The sequence below is a fragment of the Alosa sapidissima genome, chromosome 6 (genome assembly GCF_018492685.1).
Source record: "Alosa sapidissima isolate fAloSap1 chromosome 6, fAloSap1.pri, whole genome shotgun sequence".
In the NCBI taxonomy this organism is placed as follows: Eukaryota; Metazoa; Chordata; class Actinopteri; order Clupeiformes; family Clupeidae; genus Alosa; species Alosa sapidissima.
In genome coordinates, this window is record NC_055962.1 from 17,904,840 (window position 1) to 17,922,339 (window position 17,500).

Genomic DNA, 17,500 nt, shown 5'->3' on the forward strand with positions numbered 1-17,500 from the left:
CACACACACACGGTCCCAGGCTGTTTTCTGTTGAGTCAGAGAAAAGCCATCTGCCACAGAGTGATAATGGGTCGCAAGGGATACAGGCCTCGGTAACCCAGCACTGAGTTTAAACAGCAGAGAAAATGAGCAACGCTTGGCTTCATCCTAACTCCTGCTGTGTGTGTGTGTGTGTGTGTGTGTGTGTGTGAGAGAGAGAGAGAGAGAGTGAGGGATAAAAGTGTAAAGTGCAGGAAGGAATAGGGGACAGTGAGTGTGATCAGTATGTGTGTGTGTGTGTGTGTGTGTGTGTGTGTGTGTGTGTGTGTGTGGGTCTACTGTGTGTGTGTGTGTGTGTGTGTGTGTGTGTGTGTGTGTGTGTGTGGTGTGTGTGTGTGTGTGTGTGTGTGTGTGTGTGTGTGTGTGTGTGTGGGTCTACTGTGTGTGTGTGTGTGTGTGTGTGTGTGTGTGTGTGTGTGTGTGTGGTGTGTGTGTGTGTGTGTGTGTGTGTGTGAGAGAGAGAGTGAGGGAGAAAAGTGTAAAGTGCAGGAAGGATCAGAGGACAGTGAGTGTGATCAGTATGTTTATGTGTGTGTGTGTGTGTGTGTGTGTGTGTGTGTGTGTGTGTGTGTGTGTGTGTGTGTGTGTGTGTGTGTGTGTGTGTGTGTGTGTATGTGTGGGTCTACTGTATGTGTGTGTGTGTGTGTGTGGGGGTGGGTGGGTGGTTGGGAGTGCTTGTGTGTGTGTGTATGGATGATAAAAGGAAACTCACAGTTGAAATTCAGACAGCAAGAAAAGGACCTCAGAGAGGAACTTGGAGAGGCAGAACTCCGAAGGCAGGAGCTCAGAACAGGGACCCTGGGAACAGGAACTCAGAACAGGAACTCTAGCAGCAGATGACTCTGGGATCAGAACCTCTGAGAGCTCAGAGTGCAGGAACTCTTGGAGCGGGAATTACGGGAGTGGGAATGAAAGGCAATGGGATTAGGACGGGAGGCAGATATTGTAATATTTTTGTTCTGGGTCGTAAGTCGGATTAGCAGGCGCATCGCTAGGCTAAGCAGGGAGATGAACTGCACACACAAATGGGAAGTGACAAGGTGGGGCGCCGAATTATGGCACACACACACACACACACACACACACACACACACACACACACACACACACACACATGCTCAGACACACATAGACAGAGAGAGAAAGAGACCCCTAGAGAGATAGATAGGGCCTAGTCTGGGAAGTGTTCTGTGGTGTGACTCTACGTTCCTGCGATCCCCTTGGGTTCAAAGGGAACCCATGTAGAAGTCATGGACAGAGACAGGAAGAGATGAAGAACCAGGACAGTTGTTGACTCCATATGCACACACACACACACACACACACACACACACATACAGCGAAGGTTTCCCTCTACCTGAGCAGTGAATTGTGAAGCTTGGTGTTATTCTGTTTTGTTCTGTTTTATTCAAGAGAGCGCAAATTCAGATGTACTCAAATTCAAGTTGAGAACACTGAAAGGGTAGCTTGTGTATGTGTAGGTGTGTGCGTGTGTGCGTGTGTGACTACTTCATTATGAGTGGTCAGGAACCAATGAAATCAACCAAACACCTCTAGCCGCGTCTATTAAGTTTATATATATTTAAGTTTAAGTTTGTAAGTTTATTTTCCTTTTTCAAATTTATGTTAAGTTCTAATTGAATTAATATATATTATTTGATTGTTATATTATTATGTCATTTTTCATTTATGTTGATATTGTACAGAACTTTGTAACTTTGTTTTGAAAAGTGCTATATAAATAAAGATTATTATTATTATTGTATGCCTCTCTCTCTCTCTCTCTCTGTGTGTGTGTGCGTGTGTGCATATAACTCTGTGCGTATTCTGCTGGGTAAATGGAGCTGGCTGAGCACAATTACAGTGAATAATGGAACAGAAAGAGACAGAGCGAAGGACCAGAGGTCCACACACACACGCACACACACACACACATACACACATACACACACCACACAGTTATACAGAAGATTTCAGCAGGAAGGCCATTATCACAATGAGAAACACACTTTTCACAGCCAGCAGAGCTTAACAGTGAGGGCCTTTCCTTTCACTACCATACAGACACACACACACACACACACACACACACACACAGTGAGAGAGATCAGAGTTCAGCATTGAGGCGCTTTTCCATTAACTCTGGGAGCAGAGTGTGTCTCTTGTGTGAAGTGGGCTTCACGGCTCACCACCACGTCTTAAAGCTGCTCCTTGTGACACGGGGGGGGGGGGGTTCAACTCCATCACTCTGACCCGGCCTTCAGCGCTGACGCTCACCGACGCTAACACTTCCCTATGCTAAAGCTGCACACCACTAACTCTACCCACAGCTAACACTCCCCATCCCTGTCTCAGCACACCGCTAACACTCCCCATCCCTGTCTCAGCACACCGCTAACTCTACCCACAGCTAACACTCCCCATCCCTGTCTCAGCACACCACTAACTCTACCCACAGCTAACACTCCCCATCCCTGTCTCAGCACACCGCTAACTCTACCCACAGCTAACACTCCCCATCCCTGTCTCAGCACACCACTAACTCTACCCACAGCTAGCACTCCCCATCCCTGTCTCAGCACACCGCAAACTCTACCCACAGCTAACACTCCCCATCCCTGTCTCAGCACACCGCTAACCATACATACTGCTAACTCTTCCGTGTTCCCTCCCCACTACTGTTGCACACTGCTAACCATGCCCAGCTAATCATAGCCACCACTAACACTTGTACTCTGATAACTTGTACACTTGTGCTCTGAAAACTCTTGAATTTCCCCTGGGGATCAATAAAGTATCTATCTATCTATCTATCTGATATGTGCTTCGCTTGCTAAGCTATACGTATGTTTTCTCTATTTAAACAGTGTTTTTGGAGACAAAAGTAAAGAAAGGGCTTTACAATAACCGAGGATAAAATGACATTGTGTCTCACTGTTCTTCCTTACCGCTAACGTTTCCAGCTGCTAAGGCTCCAGCACTGTGTCCTTATGAACATGGTTTAAGGCTTTCATTTTTCTTTCCAACTCCAGCCAGTCAGCATAGCCTCTTCATTGTACTGTGTACATTTCTTGTCTGAGAAGTTTGCTGTCTGTTTTGCCTGACTTTCAGTAGTGACCGTAGGCTTTGTTTTTGGCTGGTGAAAATAAAGTGCTTAGCTGCTCACTTATTATGATGGCTGAAGGTTAGCCCATGTGGTTTAGTTAGAAGCTGATGTAACTGTGAGTACGATCTTTATGGCTGTGTCTTTTTTTGAGACGTTAATCATTGTTTCTTTGTGGATTTCTTAAAGAAATGAATCTGTGAATAATGTCTATGCCAATTTGTGTGCTGTTGTTTATAGCACACTAACTTATGACGTGCCCATAAACCACAGCGTTCTGCGTGGTGTCCTTGCTTGCTTGTTTGTGCTGTTGTCTTTGTTTATTTCTCAGCTGACATAATTAGAGCTGAACAATAAAACTCCTCTCTGTCTTGATTGCAGACATGTGACATGTTTAATTCGCACTGATTTCGCTGGCAGATGTTTTTAATCACACTGACAACCATGTAAGGGAGAATATAAAGGCATAGAGACAAGCAGCAGATAGAGGTGACGAAGCGGCAGAAAATGGTGGGAAGTGGAGGCTGCTGCCTCGTAGTTACCTCACAACCTCAGATACAGTAGTGCCATAGAGATGAGATAGTCAGATGTAAAATAAAGAGTGAGAAGGGAAAGACTGATCCATTTAATATATTGAAAATAGATGACAATAATAATAATAATAATAATAATAATAATAATAATATTAATAATAATAATAATAATAATAATAATAATAATAATTAATTGTAATATCATGTAATTAATGTTAGGGGTGTAAAGGTGCATGTATTCATAATACATTAGGTACAGGACGTTTGGTTCAATACAGATACAGTGTACTGATTTTAATGTACCGAATGCAGTCTTAAACAGTAATCAACTGTAGGCGAAAACGTTGACATTTTGTCAATTTTTCAAAATACTATTCCTGCGTATATGTGTCTAGCATCAGCAATATTGTCAGTGAATATGAGTTATTACAGGCTTACTGTACCAAAAATGAACCAAACTGTGACTTCGATACAGAGGTACATGCCAAATCGTGATTTTTATTTACAGTTACACCCCTAATTAATGTAAAATTAAATATTATTGTTTAATTTTAATTGTTTTAACTTTGAACACAGATTCTACTCTAAGCCAACAGAACACTTGTCCTGTTTTGTAAATAGCCATGCCATTTTTTCCTTCGCCAAATGTTGGCTTTATTTTGTTAAATTAATTGCAATGATCAAGGCATTTACTTTGGCAGCACTGGTATTTATTAGATACGTAATATGCAGCATTTGCTCTATTGGGTCTTAATTAATGCCAATCTCTGTCTTATTAACGAGAGACCTTTACCTCAAACTGATATTCTTAAACATTGTATTCATACAGAAATGATAGAGCAACATGTACAGTGTGCAATAGCTGTTAATATTAAATGTATGAATTTATTTAAAATGATTTGCATGTAAAGTGGCTCTTCAGACATACTCTCTCATCCTTCAGTTGAAAAAGTACAAATCAGAAAGGTCAAATTAAGTAATTTTCGGTGTGTGTGTGTGTGTGTGTGTGTGTGTTTGTGTATGTGTAAGCGTGTGTGTGCTTTAAAATCTGTCTCTGACTTTCAGCTCTTCACTATTCTCCTGATTATGGAATCTTGCCCGACTCCTTTCTCTCACTCCAGATTGAGCCTGTGTGTGTGTGTGTGTGTGTGTGTGTGTGTGTGTGTGTGTGTGTGTGTGTGTATGTGTAAGCGTGTCGCTCGGCTCCTTTCTCTCACTCCAGCTTGAGTCATCTCTGTCTCTACCCGCCTTTGTGTCTGACCTGCATTGCATTTCAAAGTATAATGAAATACTTTTCAGATTATAATTAAAGCATTATTTCTGAATATCTTGGAGGATTGTGTGGATTGCATTAATTATATATCTGCTATCTTGTGTTTATTTTACACATGTGACATTGCCAAATCTCAAGAATTAATGAATAAAAAAAATAAAAAACACACCATCATTCCTAATACTGTTCCAATTCCTTATTCCATATTCTCTTCATAATATTTTGTGAGAACATTCTGCTTTATATTCTTGTTCCAAATCAGAATCTTATACTCATATTTATTGTAATTTCAACTCTGATGGCTGTGTTTATATGCTCGTTCCAACCTGGATCCTGACTGTCATATTATTATTAGTTTTAGTTCCCATTCCAATCCAGTCGTATCCATTGCCGTGTGCCGACAGTCATTGTGATATATTGTATATTCCATCCAGCTTCAGTTAGATTAGAATTGTGTTTTTTTATATATATATATATATATATATATATATATATATGATTGATTTCTGTTATTGTGAGTGTGGAGCTCCAGGCTGACCCCCTTTCTCCTCTGGTCTCTCCCCAGGCAGCGGGGCTCTCTCCTGGAGACTCTCAGGCCCCAGGTCTCCTCTTGGCTCCGGGGGTGCGATGGGGCCAGACGCCCATCAACCAGTCCACGCCGTGGGAGACGGACGAGCCGCCAATCAAGCAGCACAGAGAGGCCGAGCCCACGGGTATGTCTGTCTGTGTGTGTGTGTGTGTGTGTGTGTGTGTGTTTACCAGCCTACGGTAAAGCACCAGTTGTCTGTGGGTTGTTGTCCGTGGGCTGTTATATATAGCTGTTATATATATATATATATATATATATATATCTTTTTTTTTTCTTTTTTCTTTTTTTTTAAATTATTGTTGTGTGTGTGTGTGTGTGTGTGTGTGCTGCCCATGGGGACAGCATATAGCACCTTTCTAGGGCATGGCTGAAACCCCATGGAGTGTAAATGGGACTCTGCAGGGTGATTTAGCTTGTTTACTCATTTATGTCTGCTGGTTATTTACTTTCTTCTTCCTGTTATTTTGGGACATGCTTCACCTTACCTGATCCTTGTCGTGTTACTAAATCTGTTGAGTGCAGTTTAAAGGTCGTTTCATCGCTAGCACAGACTATCGCCTCAACTGGCACTTGGTGCTTGTGTCCCATTGCCCAACAGGTACATGCAGTGCCCTCCAGAATTATTTGCACCCTTGGTAAAGTTGACTAGAAACAGGTATAAAAAAATTATCTTTTGATGATTTATTGTAGTCACAATAGTAAACAATCAGGAAACATCCAACATTGAAGGGAAACAAATTTATTCTGACAAAACGGAAAATCTCATAAAGAAATAAATATTTTTAACAAAAATAGATCAACCACAATTATGGGCACCCCTAGAAAATCTTTTATACAAAATGTAACAGATGGACTTTCCTATTTATATTTAGCTTCTTTAAGTTAATCAGAGTGTCTGTGAAACTTTGAAAAGTAGTTCATGACTTTTTTTTCACTAAGATATGACAATACAGTGACACAGAGGCTAAATCCCATAGTAATTTTTCAACATGGGAAAGACAAGAGAATACATTAAATGTAAATAAAATGAAAGTGTGTTGACATTTGTAAGTGAGGAAATGATTATAAAAACTACATGTAGGTACTTGGTTGAGAATGCCCATATTTACAATTAAAACAATAATTAAAGGTTTTTATCAACTGAAAATGTGACAAATATGATTGGACATAGACCCATAGTTATCTTGCCCCAACACACACAGTATGGAGGATGGTAAGAGAGGCAGAACATTCCATAAAAAACACTGTTGGAAAGTCATGGAAAAAGGTATCATCTTGGGGTCACCAAGTCCCCCAAAAAATCTTCAAAAATGACCTCACTGCTGATAGATAATATGTAGCATATGCCAAGTAAAAGCCTTTTCTGTAATTTAATTACAAATGTAAACAGCAGGAATTACTAAATGCTACAGCGACTTTGTCTGGAATTGTGGTCTATGGTCAGATGAAATTAAAGTTGCATTCTTTGGCAAGAAACACTTTAGGTGGGTTTGGCGTACATAGAAGAATGACTATACTGAAAAGAACCCCATGCCTAATGAGAATTGTGGTGGAGGGGCTGTGATATTGTGGGGCAGTTTTTAATCCCAAAGGCCTTGGGAACCTTATAAGGGTGCATGGTATCATGAACCCTGGAACCCAATGGAAATCTGTCAATCCCTGCCAAGACACTAAACCTGTGTCATTATTGGATCATTCATCAAATCAATGAACCAAAGCAAACGTCCAGATCAAAACAAAAATGGTTTACTGACCACAAAATCAAGCTTCTGCTATTGCCATCAGTCCCCTGATCTAAGCTTCATAGAAAAACAGTGGGGTGAGTCAAATAGCAGAATGCACAAGTGTGGACCTAAGAATCTGGACGATCTGGGGAGATTTTGTAAAGAGGAATTGTCCTAAATCCCTTGCTTTGTACTTTCCAACTTTATGCAGTCTCATAGGAGAATATTTTAGACCTTTTGTGAGGCTTAAGAAGGTTTACAAGCAGGGGTGTCAATAATTTTGGGCGACTTGTTTTTGTTAAAAAAATATATTCTTTATGATATTTTCCATTTTGTCAGAATAAATTTGCGTCCCTTCAAGATTAGATTTTTCCTCATTGTTTTCATTGTGATATTACAATAAATCACCAACTGTAGGTACATGACAAAACCTACTTGTGTTGCTCAATGTGTTCAATATCACTGAGGAAAGAGATTTTTTTAGCATGTTAAGCTATTGTAATCCTATTTCATAGTGGCAATTATTAACGGTGTAGTGTCTGTGTAATAAAGGCTGTATAAAAACTGCTATAAGCCCAGCATTTAATGACATAGTGTGGACCAGGTTACTGAAAGATATTTATCACAACAAATAGTTGAACCTCTCAGGCACTGTGTTCTTTTCTTTTTTTTAAGAAAAAAGCCTTGGAAAAATGAGTTACACACATTTTTAGAATCACACACACACACACACACACACACACACACACACACATACACTACACATACAAGCACATACACACACTACACATACAAGCACACACACACACACACACACACACACACACACACACACACACACACACACACACGTGCATACAGGTAGAGAGAAGGAGAGAGAGAGGGTGGGAGGGAGGGAGAGAAAGAGAGAGAAAATAAATCAAATGAATTCTCTCCCAGAGTGCATTTGGTCTTATGTGGCTGTGGCTAATGTCCAAGGTGATATGTCCTGAAGGGCTTTTTGAGCACTTTAAAAGGAAGTGTCCTGCTGTTTGAGTGAGAGAGCCAAACAGCCACCTCCTGCCACCTCTCTGTCAATGCTGAATGTTCTGGTAATGGCACACACATACCACAGTCCACGTTAAAAAAAACCCATCTCGTTTCTTTTGTGCGGATTTGGCATCTCAGAACCTGGCGAGTTTCTTTCAGACTGAAGACAGGCTGTACCTGAAAGACTCACGTACAGAAGAGATGTCAGGCAGCTCTACAGACAACAACACCTTTGACTAAAGGCAGACTGTAGAGAAACACTTAGAGAGGTGTGCAGCCTCTCGGGGATAGGCAGAAGTAAAAGGCACTTTCACATCTGGAAAGAAAAAAAAGGTCTCCAAAGCCAGAATACTTCATTTACTGTAAACTGTCCAGAAGTCTTGATGAATGGTGGAAGCAACCCGACATTTTGGGACTTTAGAATGAAGTGTGAGCAAATTTATCTTTTGTAAGTGTGTGGACGGAGTCTGGAGGGACATTTTTAAAAAAAATGTAAAAATGATAAAAAAATAAAATTATGAATAAAATTATGATCACACAAAAAAAAGGTTAGATATTTCTACAGGAAGTCCACTCTCAAGTCCCCTCTGCTCAGAGTTCTTAGCGTATCGCCCAGTCATGGAAAGCTGGGAAATTTAGTTGTTATGGTGGTGGAGAGAAGGCCATATTGATTGTTTCCATGGTTGACTGACTAGCATCAGTCAGTGAAGTGAAACAATGTTGTTTCGTGCACCTAACCAAACAACATCTGACTTTATGGAAACAGGAGTCAGATGGAGCTATGATTCACCTTGACTGCTGTGAGGCCTGCAGTGTGTGATGGACTCTGCTCATCCTAAATGTGTGGCCCGTGTTTGACTCTGGGGTTGGAGGAGAGGTCAGTGGTGAGTTTGTCTATGTTCCTGCGTGGCCCTTGGGACAGTGGTCAACGTTTTGATGGGGGGGGGGGGGGGGGGGTGTTGTGAGGTGCACGGGTCATCCAAGGATTCAAGATTAGCCATTGGTTAGCCGTTGGTTGACTCGTAGAGTGGGGTGCATGTGTGATGTGGGGGTCCATGTGAGCGTTTCTGTGTGGCCCTTGCTGCGTCCTGTGGCCCCCTGAGGAGGACACAGTGGGGGGCCCTGCTGAGCGTGCTCAGTGGGGAGTTGTCTGAGGGGGGGTCATTGTTAATGTTGTGTGCAGCTCAGCGGGAGTCCACTCCACTCAGGTTCCTCTGCAGGACATCAGAGAGAGGGAGAGAGAGAGAGGGAGGGAGAGAGCGAGGGAGGGAGGGAAAGAGGGATGGGGAGGGAGGGAGGGAACGAGGGAAGGGGGGAGGTAGGGAAGAAGGGAGAGAGATTTCACTATTGCGGATGTCATGTTGCTTCTCACAAAGCAGAACACAGGTGTGATGTTCACTGTGATGTTGCTATGTGAACACACACACACACACACACACACACACACACACACACGCACACACGCACACACACACGCACACGCACACGCACACACATACACATACACACAAACCCCAGTGCTGTCATTAGCTGCAGGGTGCCACGCTACATTTAACAAAAGCAAGATTCCCAGGAGCCACGGCAACTGTGTGAATTAATTACCACTGACCACATAAAGTTAACTCAGCTTCTGAGAACATTCTGGAAAAAATTAAAGTTAAGTTTGAAATGAAACGGGTGAGACTGCAGATTCACCCCTGTTGTTAAGCCCTTTGCCTTATTTGCAATTTAATTTCTGCTCTTCAAAAAAGCGAACCCCACAACGCCAACAATCTCCATCTGACTGAAAAGTTTGGAAAATTGAAATAGAAATTCTGAGGGAAAAAAGAATGGGGACTGAGGGGTGTTCATGAAACGATTCATATTTCATCTGCTTTCATTTTAATTACAACGGTACAAGAGAGCAATCAAGACTGGGATCCATTTAATGTTAATGCAATTACTTTTCCTTTCTAAAACCTTTCATTAGCCGTACAGACGATGTGCTCAAATGCAAATGAGAGAGCATGTTAGCCCGTGCTAATGAGTTCCTCCTTCAAATGGAATTATATATATATATTTAAACCGGCAGCCAGATTATTGTTCAGAAAATGTACATGAATCCTTTAATAGGCTCTGATAAAGGGGGAAATGAGTAGTGATGTTGCTCTCGAGCACACGACTTGGCCACACTCTTCTGAAAAGGCGTCCAGATTTCCCATCAATGAAACTGTCTAAACATGGGGCTCTGAGAGAGTAAGTGAGCCTCTCTGGTGTGGTGCTAGGGGGGTGGGGGTCGGGGGGGCTGGTGCTGGTGTGGTGCTAGAGGGGGGGGGGGGGGGGGGGGGGGGGGCTGGTGTGGTGCTAGAGAGGGGGGGGGGGGGGTCCTGGTGACGGCTGAAGAGGAGGAAATTAAGTGGTGTATTGGAAATCATTAGCCGCATGGTTGCTGAATTATGCACATGCAAACGGCCTCCTTGAGCACCGATGCTGCCCATCCACTACAGATGCCGCTCACACTACCCCCCCACACCCCACGCCCGCGCCCGCCCCAAAGCTGCTTCTGCTCGTCCTCCACACCACAGAGCATCCTGGGTAAAGGTCATGAATAATGTTATTTAATCTGGCTTTTTTTATCACTTGCTCTGCTATATCACATTACCCTATAGCACACATAACACACATTGCTCTCCTACAGTATATCACATTACCCTATAGGCCCCGGAGAGCAGCATGGGTTATTTTTAATTCCTTATCTCTCCCAAAGGTTGTGGGGGTGTGAGAGAGAGACAGAGAGAGGGAAAGAGAGAGAGTGTGTGACTTTAGTGTGTGTGTGTGTGTGTGTGTGTGTGTGTGTGTGTGTGTGTGTGTGTGTGCGCGTGTGCGTGTGTGTGTGCGTGGTCCTGTATGTGCGCATATCTGCATATTTCATGAAATCTAGCACATTTGGATTATAATTGCTCTGGGTGGACCCTTTTGTTCCCACAAGCCACCTCTTCTCAGGCCCGGGACCAATACATTCTGGGTAAAGCCCTAGCAGCGGCCACCACCCAGCAGTGAGCAGCGGCTTCTCACAACCCTATTCTGGCCCTGATATGGTGCACGTCTGGCCCAGAATCAGGACAGGCACCGAGGGGAGGTGTACAGATGCAGCAGAACTCTGGAAGACGGTCATGTTGTTTTTCACCACCACGCCTCTGAAATCTAACATGCTTTCGCTTTCCGCTGACCTAGATTAGTCTCCGTGACAACTCTCTGGGTCTGTGCTGCTGTCTACGTGTGGTATGAAAACTGTACCCATTTTCTGTGTGTGTGTGTGTGCGCGTGCGCGCATGAGGCATGAGCCAAATGTGTGTGGTTCACACACTCACACAGACGCCAAGAGATACACAGAACATCTGCATAAATCATACACACACACACACACACACACACACACACACACACACACCCTGCTGATTACAAGGCTGTTTATTTATACAGTAGAGTTGGGGAGTGAGTTTGTGGCGTTGGCTGACTAGCTGTACCCATTGTGTCTCCACTCTTGGACTTCCTCCTAATTGGGATGGCAGAACATCCTCTCCCTCCATAACTCAATCAGAGTTAAGTCATGTTTTCCAAGTTGACACAAACGCTGCAGTCTGAGCAGTAACTCTCACACCCGTAACAGACAGACAGACAGACACACACACACACACACACACACACTTAGGCCATGCCAAACCAGAGGCTCCCTACTGTGGAAAAATCAAACAACTCTGAGGGTTATGCTTTTATCATATCTCTACCGAGTGCCAGTTCATTATTCACAAACTCCAGGAGACATATTAGATCACCCTGGGAGGGGCCGAGAGGAAATGCGTCCTCATTGGTGGAGGCGCACCCCGCTGGAATCACTGTTTGCCGATGTTTTGCTGGTGGTTTTGCAATTCTGACACTGATCCCGATACTGTGAGCAGAGAGAGATGCTGATTCTGTGTCGCTGACTCCATTAGCATAGCTGTGTTAGTGTAGTGGTGTTAGCGTAGCTGTGTTAGCTTTGCTGCGTGTTGGACAGACGGCAGAGCTGTGATTGTGGCCGACTCCGTTAGCATAGCTGTGTTAGCTTTGCTGCCTGGACAGACGGCAGAGCTGTGATTGTGGCCGACTCTGTTAGCGTAGCTGTGTTAGCTTTGCTGCGTGTTGGACAGACGGCAGAGCTGTGATTGTGGCCGACTCCGTTAGCGTAGCTGTGTTAGCTTTGCTGCGTGTTGGACAGACGGCAGAGCTGTGATTGTGGCCGACTCCGTTAGCGTAGCTGTGTTAGCTTTGCTGCCTGGACAGACGGCAGAGCTGTGATTGTGGGTGACACTGATGTGCTGCGTTCTCTCTTCTCTGCTCTCCTCTGGCCCTCCAGAGATGCCCCCTGTCGCGGGTATAGAGAGTTAAGCCCATGATAGAAGTAAAAGACATGCTGATGTTGCTTTCTGCTCTCTCCTCTGTCTCCTCACATCTTTACTCTTCTCTTTCTCTTTCCTGTCTCCTCACCAGAGTTTCCGCTATAAAAAAATGGTGCCGTCAAAGTGACCAGCAGAGGTTTCGTTTTCCGGACATTTTGATGATATGCCGGTCAAATATCCTATTATCGCTTCTTAATTAGTCAAGTTGGGGAAAACTGGAGACAGTGTGGTGATTTTATTTGATCATATACATGTGTATGTATGCTGATTTGATTTACCAGAAAATTGATGTAATACTGTTTGTACAATGTCATGCAACATTTGCTGGAAATATTATGAGACTAAGTCATAAGACTGGACTGTCTGGAAGTCGTAAGATTGAAATGTCAAGGCAGGTAAAAAGAGGAAGTAAAATTAGGTGACAGTGCTTCACAGAGCCAAAACGTATACAGGCCCTACCTAGCAACAAGTAATTACACATAGAACCTGGCCAATACATATTTTTAATGTCTAAATGAGGAGGAGTTTCCACCAATATCTCAAGATTGAAAAGGCAGGACTGTCTGGAAATCATGAAACTAAGTCATAAGATTGAAATGTCAAGGCAGGTAAAAAGAGGAAGTAGAATTAGGTAAAAGTGACACACAGAGCCAAAACAAATACAGGCCCTACCTAGCAACAAGTAATTACACAATAGAACCTGGCTAAGTGCATTCTGCTGATTTTTTTATCATAAATACATGTGTGTGTATACTGATTGATTTACCAGAAAATTGATGTAATACTGTTTGTGCAATGTGTGGTGATTTTATTTGATCATATACATGTGTATGCTGATTTGATTTACCAGAAAATTGATTTAATACTGTTTGTACAATGTCATGCAACATTTGCTGGAAAAATTATGAGACTAAGTCATAAGATTGAAATGTCAAGGCAGGTAAAAAGAGGAAGTAAAATTAGGTGACAGTGCTTCACAGAGCCAAAACGAATACAGGCCCTACCTAGCAACAAGTAATTACACATAGACACCTGGCCAATACATATTTTTAATGTCTAAATGAGGAGGAGTTTCCACCAATATCTCAAGTTCGAAAAGGCAGGACTGTCTGGAAATCATGAGACTAAGGGCCAATCTCAATTCTCTGTTTTACCCCTTCCCCTATCCCTTCATCTTACCCCTAGCCCTTGTCCCTCGAAACCGAGTGGCAAGACATAGGGGTGAAGAATATTCCCCTTGGAAATGAGATACCACTAGCCAACCATAAGGGAGAGCTGGATGATTGAAACGCTTGAATTAACGTAATTTACAGAGATTGTACCACACTGAAAGCTAATATTTTGTCACTAGCAACCTGTCTTCTGTCAAATAGGCTATAATTGCATTTTCAGCTCGGAATAAAACCGTTCAGGAATTATTTCAACAACAGCTGAACGTGCCTATGTTCGTTTGCAGCCTACCTTGGTCGGGTGAATGAAACGGGGATGGGGGACAAAATAAACATGCAGTTTGCTATGTAAACATCCCACAACTCCTTTGATATTTTACAATAATATCCAAATGGTCGTTACTTGACATCAGAAGCAATCGCTACCTGTAATAGCCTATGCAAGGAGTCGGCAGCAGTAGGCCTATGCAGCATTCATATCAGACGAGCGGTAAAAATGTTCAGCGAATTTAGCTGCTGTTGGACTTTACATTCCTGACATGGTATGCTGCCAATTCGCGGGGTAGACATGGAAATATGTAAAATGCGAGACATTCGCGCAAATAATGATGTGCTGTTAACATTCACAAAACAGTGATTTTTGAAAACTTCCTTGTGAAGAACAGGACCTTCAATATATGGTCACAAGATTGAATGCAACATAAAACAATTACCATTTTAATTTTATAATCCTTATTAATGTCAACATTTCATGTCAATGAATCTCTCGGTGTGCTTATTTTTCCGGTGTGAGCGGTGTATGTTGGGTATTTCTCTTACCCCTCGGTTTCAAGTAAGCTCCCGATCTTACTTGGTTTTAAGGGGTATTTACCCCTTGCCCTTATCCCTACCCCTCGATCGAAATGAGAATTGAGATAGCCCTTCGTCTCACGTGCACGCGCAAAACTAAGGGGATGGGGGAAGGGGAAGATGGAAAATAGAGAATTGAGATGGGCCCTTAAGGCCCCCTTCCCCCTAAGGGCCAATCTCAATTCCTAAGGGCCAATTCCTAAGGGCCAATCCCTAAGGGCCAATCTCAACTTTTAAGGCTAGTCTGCCTGGGCCTGGCCATGTTTGAACCGCCTCACTCATTTGTTCGTTGTTTAACATGGACGTTTTAAGCGTGCGCTTCCTATTTGATATGTTTCCTATTTGAAATGCAGCATAGGCTATGCGTGTTGTTTAATAGCTTTCAAACGGTAGAGCCTGTACATTTAAAAACATAGCCAGAGGACGTATTGCTTTAATATAGGCTTAGGCTACATTTTAAGGCTTATTTTTCAAATTCAGATCGCGTTAGGGGGGCGGGATTATTAGCCAATTTCAATCGGACAATTTGACCGGAGAGATTTCATGTTATTAGATTTTTTTTTCGCCCAATGTCCGGTAATTACCGGACAACGGAAACCCTGCTCCTCACATCTTTTCTCTCCTCTCTTTTCTCTCCTCTCTCTTCTCTCTTTTCTCTCTTCTATCTATTTTCTCTATCTCTTTCCTGTCTCCTCACATTTTTACTTTTATCTCTTTTCTTTTCTCCCGTCTCTCTCTTTTCTCTCCTTTCTCTTTTTTCTCTCTTCTCTCTATTCTCTTTTCTCTTTTCAATTTTCTCTCTCTTTCCAGTCTCCTCACATCTTTACTCTTCTCTCTCCCTGTTCTCTGTCTCCTCTCCCTTCTCCTTGTTGTGTGAAGGTGGAGAGAGTAGTTTTTAATACATGAAGTAGAAAGTGGTTTGCTGCTTTGTTCCTTTGTATCTGCAGATCTAACACATGCGTAACTCACATTAAATGGGTTTCCGTACTGTTGTCATGTATCGGATGTTTCTATGAGGCAATGATACCATGGTTTAATGACTGAGTTAATAAAATTATCTTTTACCTCTCCCTCTCTCCTTCCCTCTCTCTCCCTCTCCCTCTCCCTCTCTCTCCCTCTCCCTCTCTCTCTCCTTTCTCCTCCACTATAGGTCCCCCATGGGCGCCTCCTTTGGTGGCGGTCAGTCAGTCCGGTCTACTCGCCCACTCCTACGGCCTCCCTCAGCCACCTGTCTACAGCCAGGGCGTGTCGGTCCAGTCCCCCGTCATTGGCGTCACCCCGTCCATCCAGACGCCCATGCCCCCGCATCCGCCGATGGTCACGGCGTCCCACTTCCAGCTGCCCCCCCACTCGGCGTCCTGCCAGCACCACCCGCCACCACCCCCTCACCCACCCCCCAGGGCCAGCCTGCTCATGAACCTGCCCAATCCTCCCCCGCACTACGCCGGCAGCCAGCCCCCTCTGACCGCGCCGGGGCCCGCTGTCCACCCCTCGCCGCACGGCACCGCCGCCGTGGTCATGGGCAATGGGCACATGACCCCGCACCCGCTCCTGCCCCTGCCCACGCTGCCCGCCGCCGCACTGCCCCTCACCAACGGGCAGCCCGCGCCCCCTCCTTCCTCGGTACCCCCCACCACCTCGGCAGCCAACGGCAACGGCCCAGCCCAGGACGCCCCCAACGGCCTGCAGATGCTGAGGACAGTGGGCATGGGGAAGTACGAGTTCACCGACCCCGGACACCCCAAAGGTAAGCAGCCATGTCTCCTCCACAGCAGCCCCAAGCATTGGGCAACATTGGCTACCCGGGTATCGGGCACCATAGTCTACGTACAAGCCAGGCACCATAGTCTACCTGGTACTGAACACAGGTAAAGGTATACGAGGAAAGATGACCGATGTTGGCAATGTGTTCTTTTTGCTTCCAAACAAAGCAAATGTGTGAGTAAGCTGCTGTACTCCAGGTCTTCCCTCCATCGTCAAGCTCGCAGCAGGCCAGCCCAAGAGGACCATGAAGGACGACAGAAGGTGCTTTAAAATGGTGGTGACTTTGAGACCAAAGTTTGCAGGTTTCTCAGACGAGAGTTTGTGCTGTTTTATTTTCTAACAACCTTCGGTGGTCGCAAGAGACTTCCCCTGAAACCTTTGTAATTCCTCTGAGAAAACAAAACAAACTTGCCCACCTACAGTACACACAAACACCCACCCCCCAACCCACACACACACACACACACACACACACACACACACACACACACACTCACACACACACTCTAATAGCAGCAGACTTCTGGTCTGGTGCGTCTACACCAGTTTCGGGTCAGAACTGGCACCAATATGCTCTCCGAGCAATCAAGGAGAAGCTGCTAAATGTTTTCAAGTCTGTAAATTGTTGTTTGTGCAAGATCACCTTGGACTCTGAGGTGTCGGGGCCCAAACAGATGTTCCGAATTCCCCGAGCAATTTTCAAATTTAACGAACCTTTTAATCTGCGTTTAGATTGGCTCCTCCAAGCTCATTTGATGTTCTTTATGAGATCTATAAAACGTCTGCAATTAAGTGTCCACGCCGCTGATGCCGAGTGCTGCTGTCAGTTAAGATAGCCGCTGGGCGATTAGATCGGGCAGCTCTTCTGGTTGGGGGAGCTAAATCTGTGGCGTGTGAGACACTGCTTCCTTTCACTTCCCATTACTCACACTTGTCTTGCTGTCTAATCCACTTCCTGTGAAGAATCGCATCGAGCTGGTTGGAGTGAACCCTTAAATGACAAACTGAGT

General features: G+C 44.1%; 1 protein-coding gene across 6 annotated transcripts in view; it reads left to right on the forward strand.

The window, feature by feature from the left end:
- LOC121712352 (kelch-like protein 29) overlaps positions 1-17,500 on the forward strand; it is a 256,914-nt gene that overhangs the window by 138,174 nt on the left and 101,240 nt on the right. For all 6 annotated transcript variants that reach the window (XM_042096580.1, XM_042096579.1, XM_042096578.1 and 3 more), the window contains 2 exons: positions 5,514-5,661; positions 15,877-16,473. In XM_042096580.1, the coding sequence (XP_041952514.1) occupies positions 5,514-5,661; positions 15,877-16,473 (745 nt within the window). The remainder of the gene's footprint in view (positions 1-5,513; positions 5,662-15,876; positions 16,474-17,500) is intronic.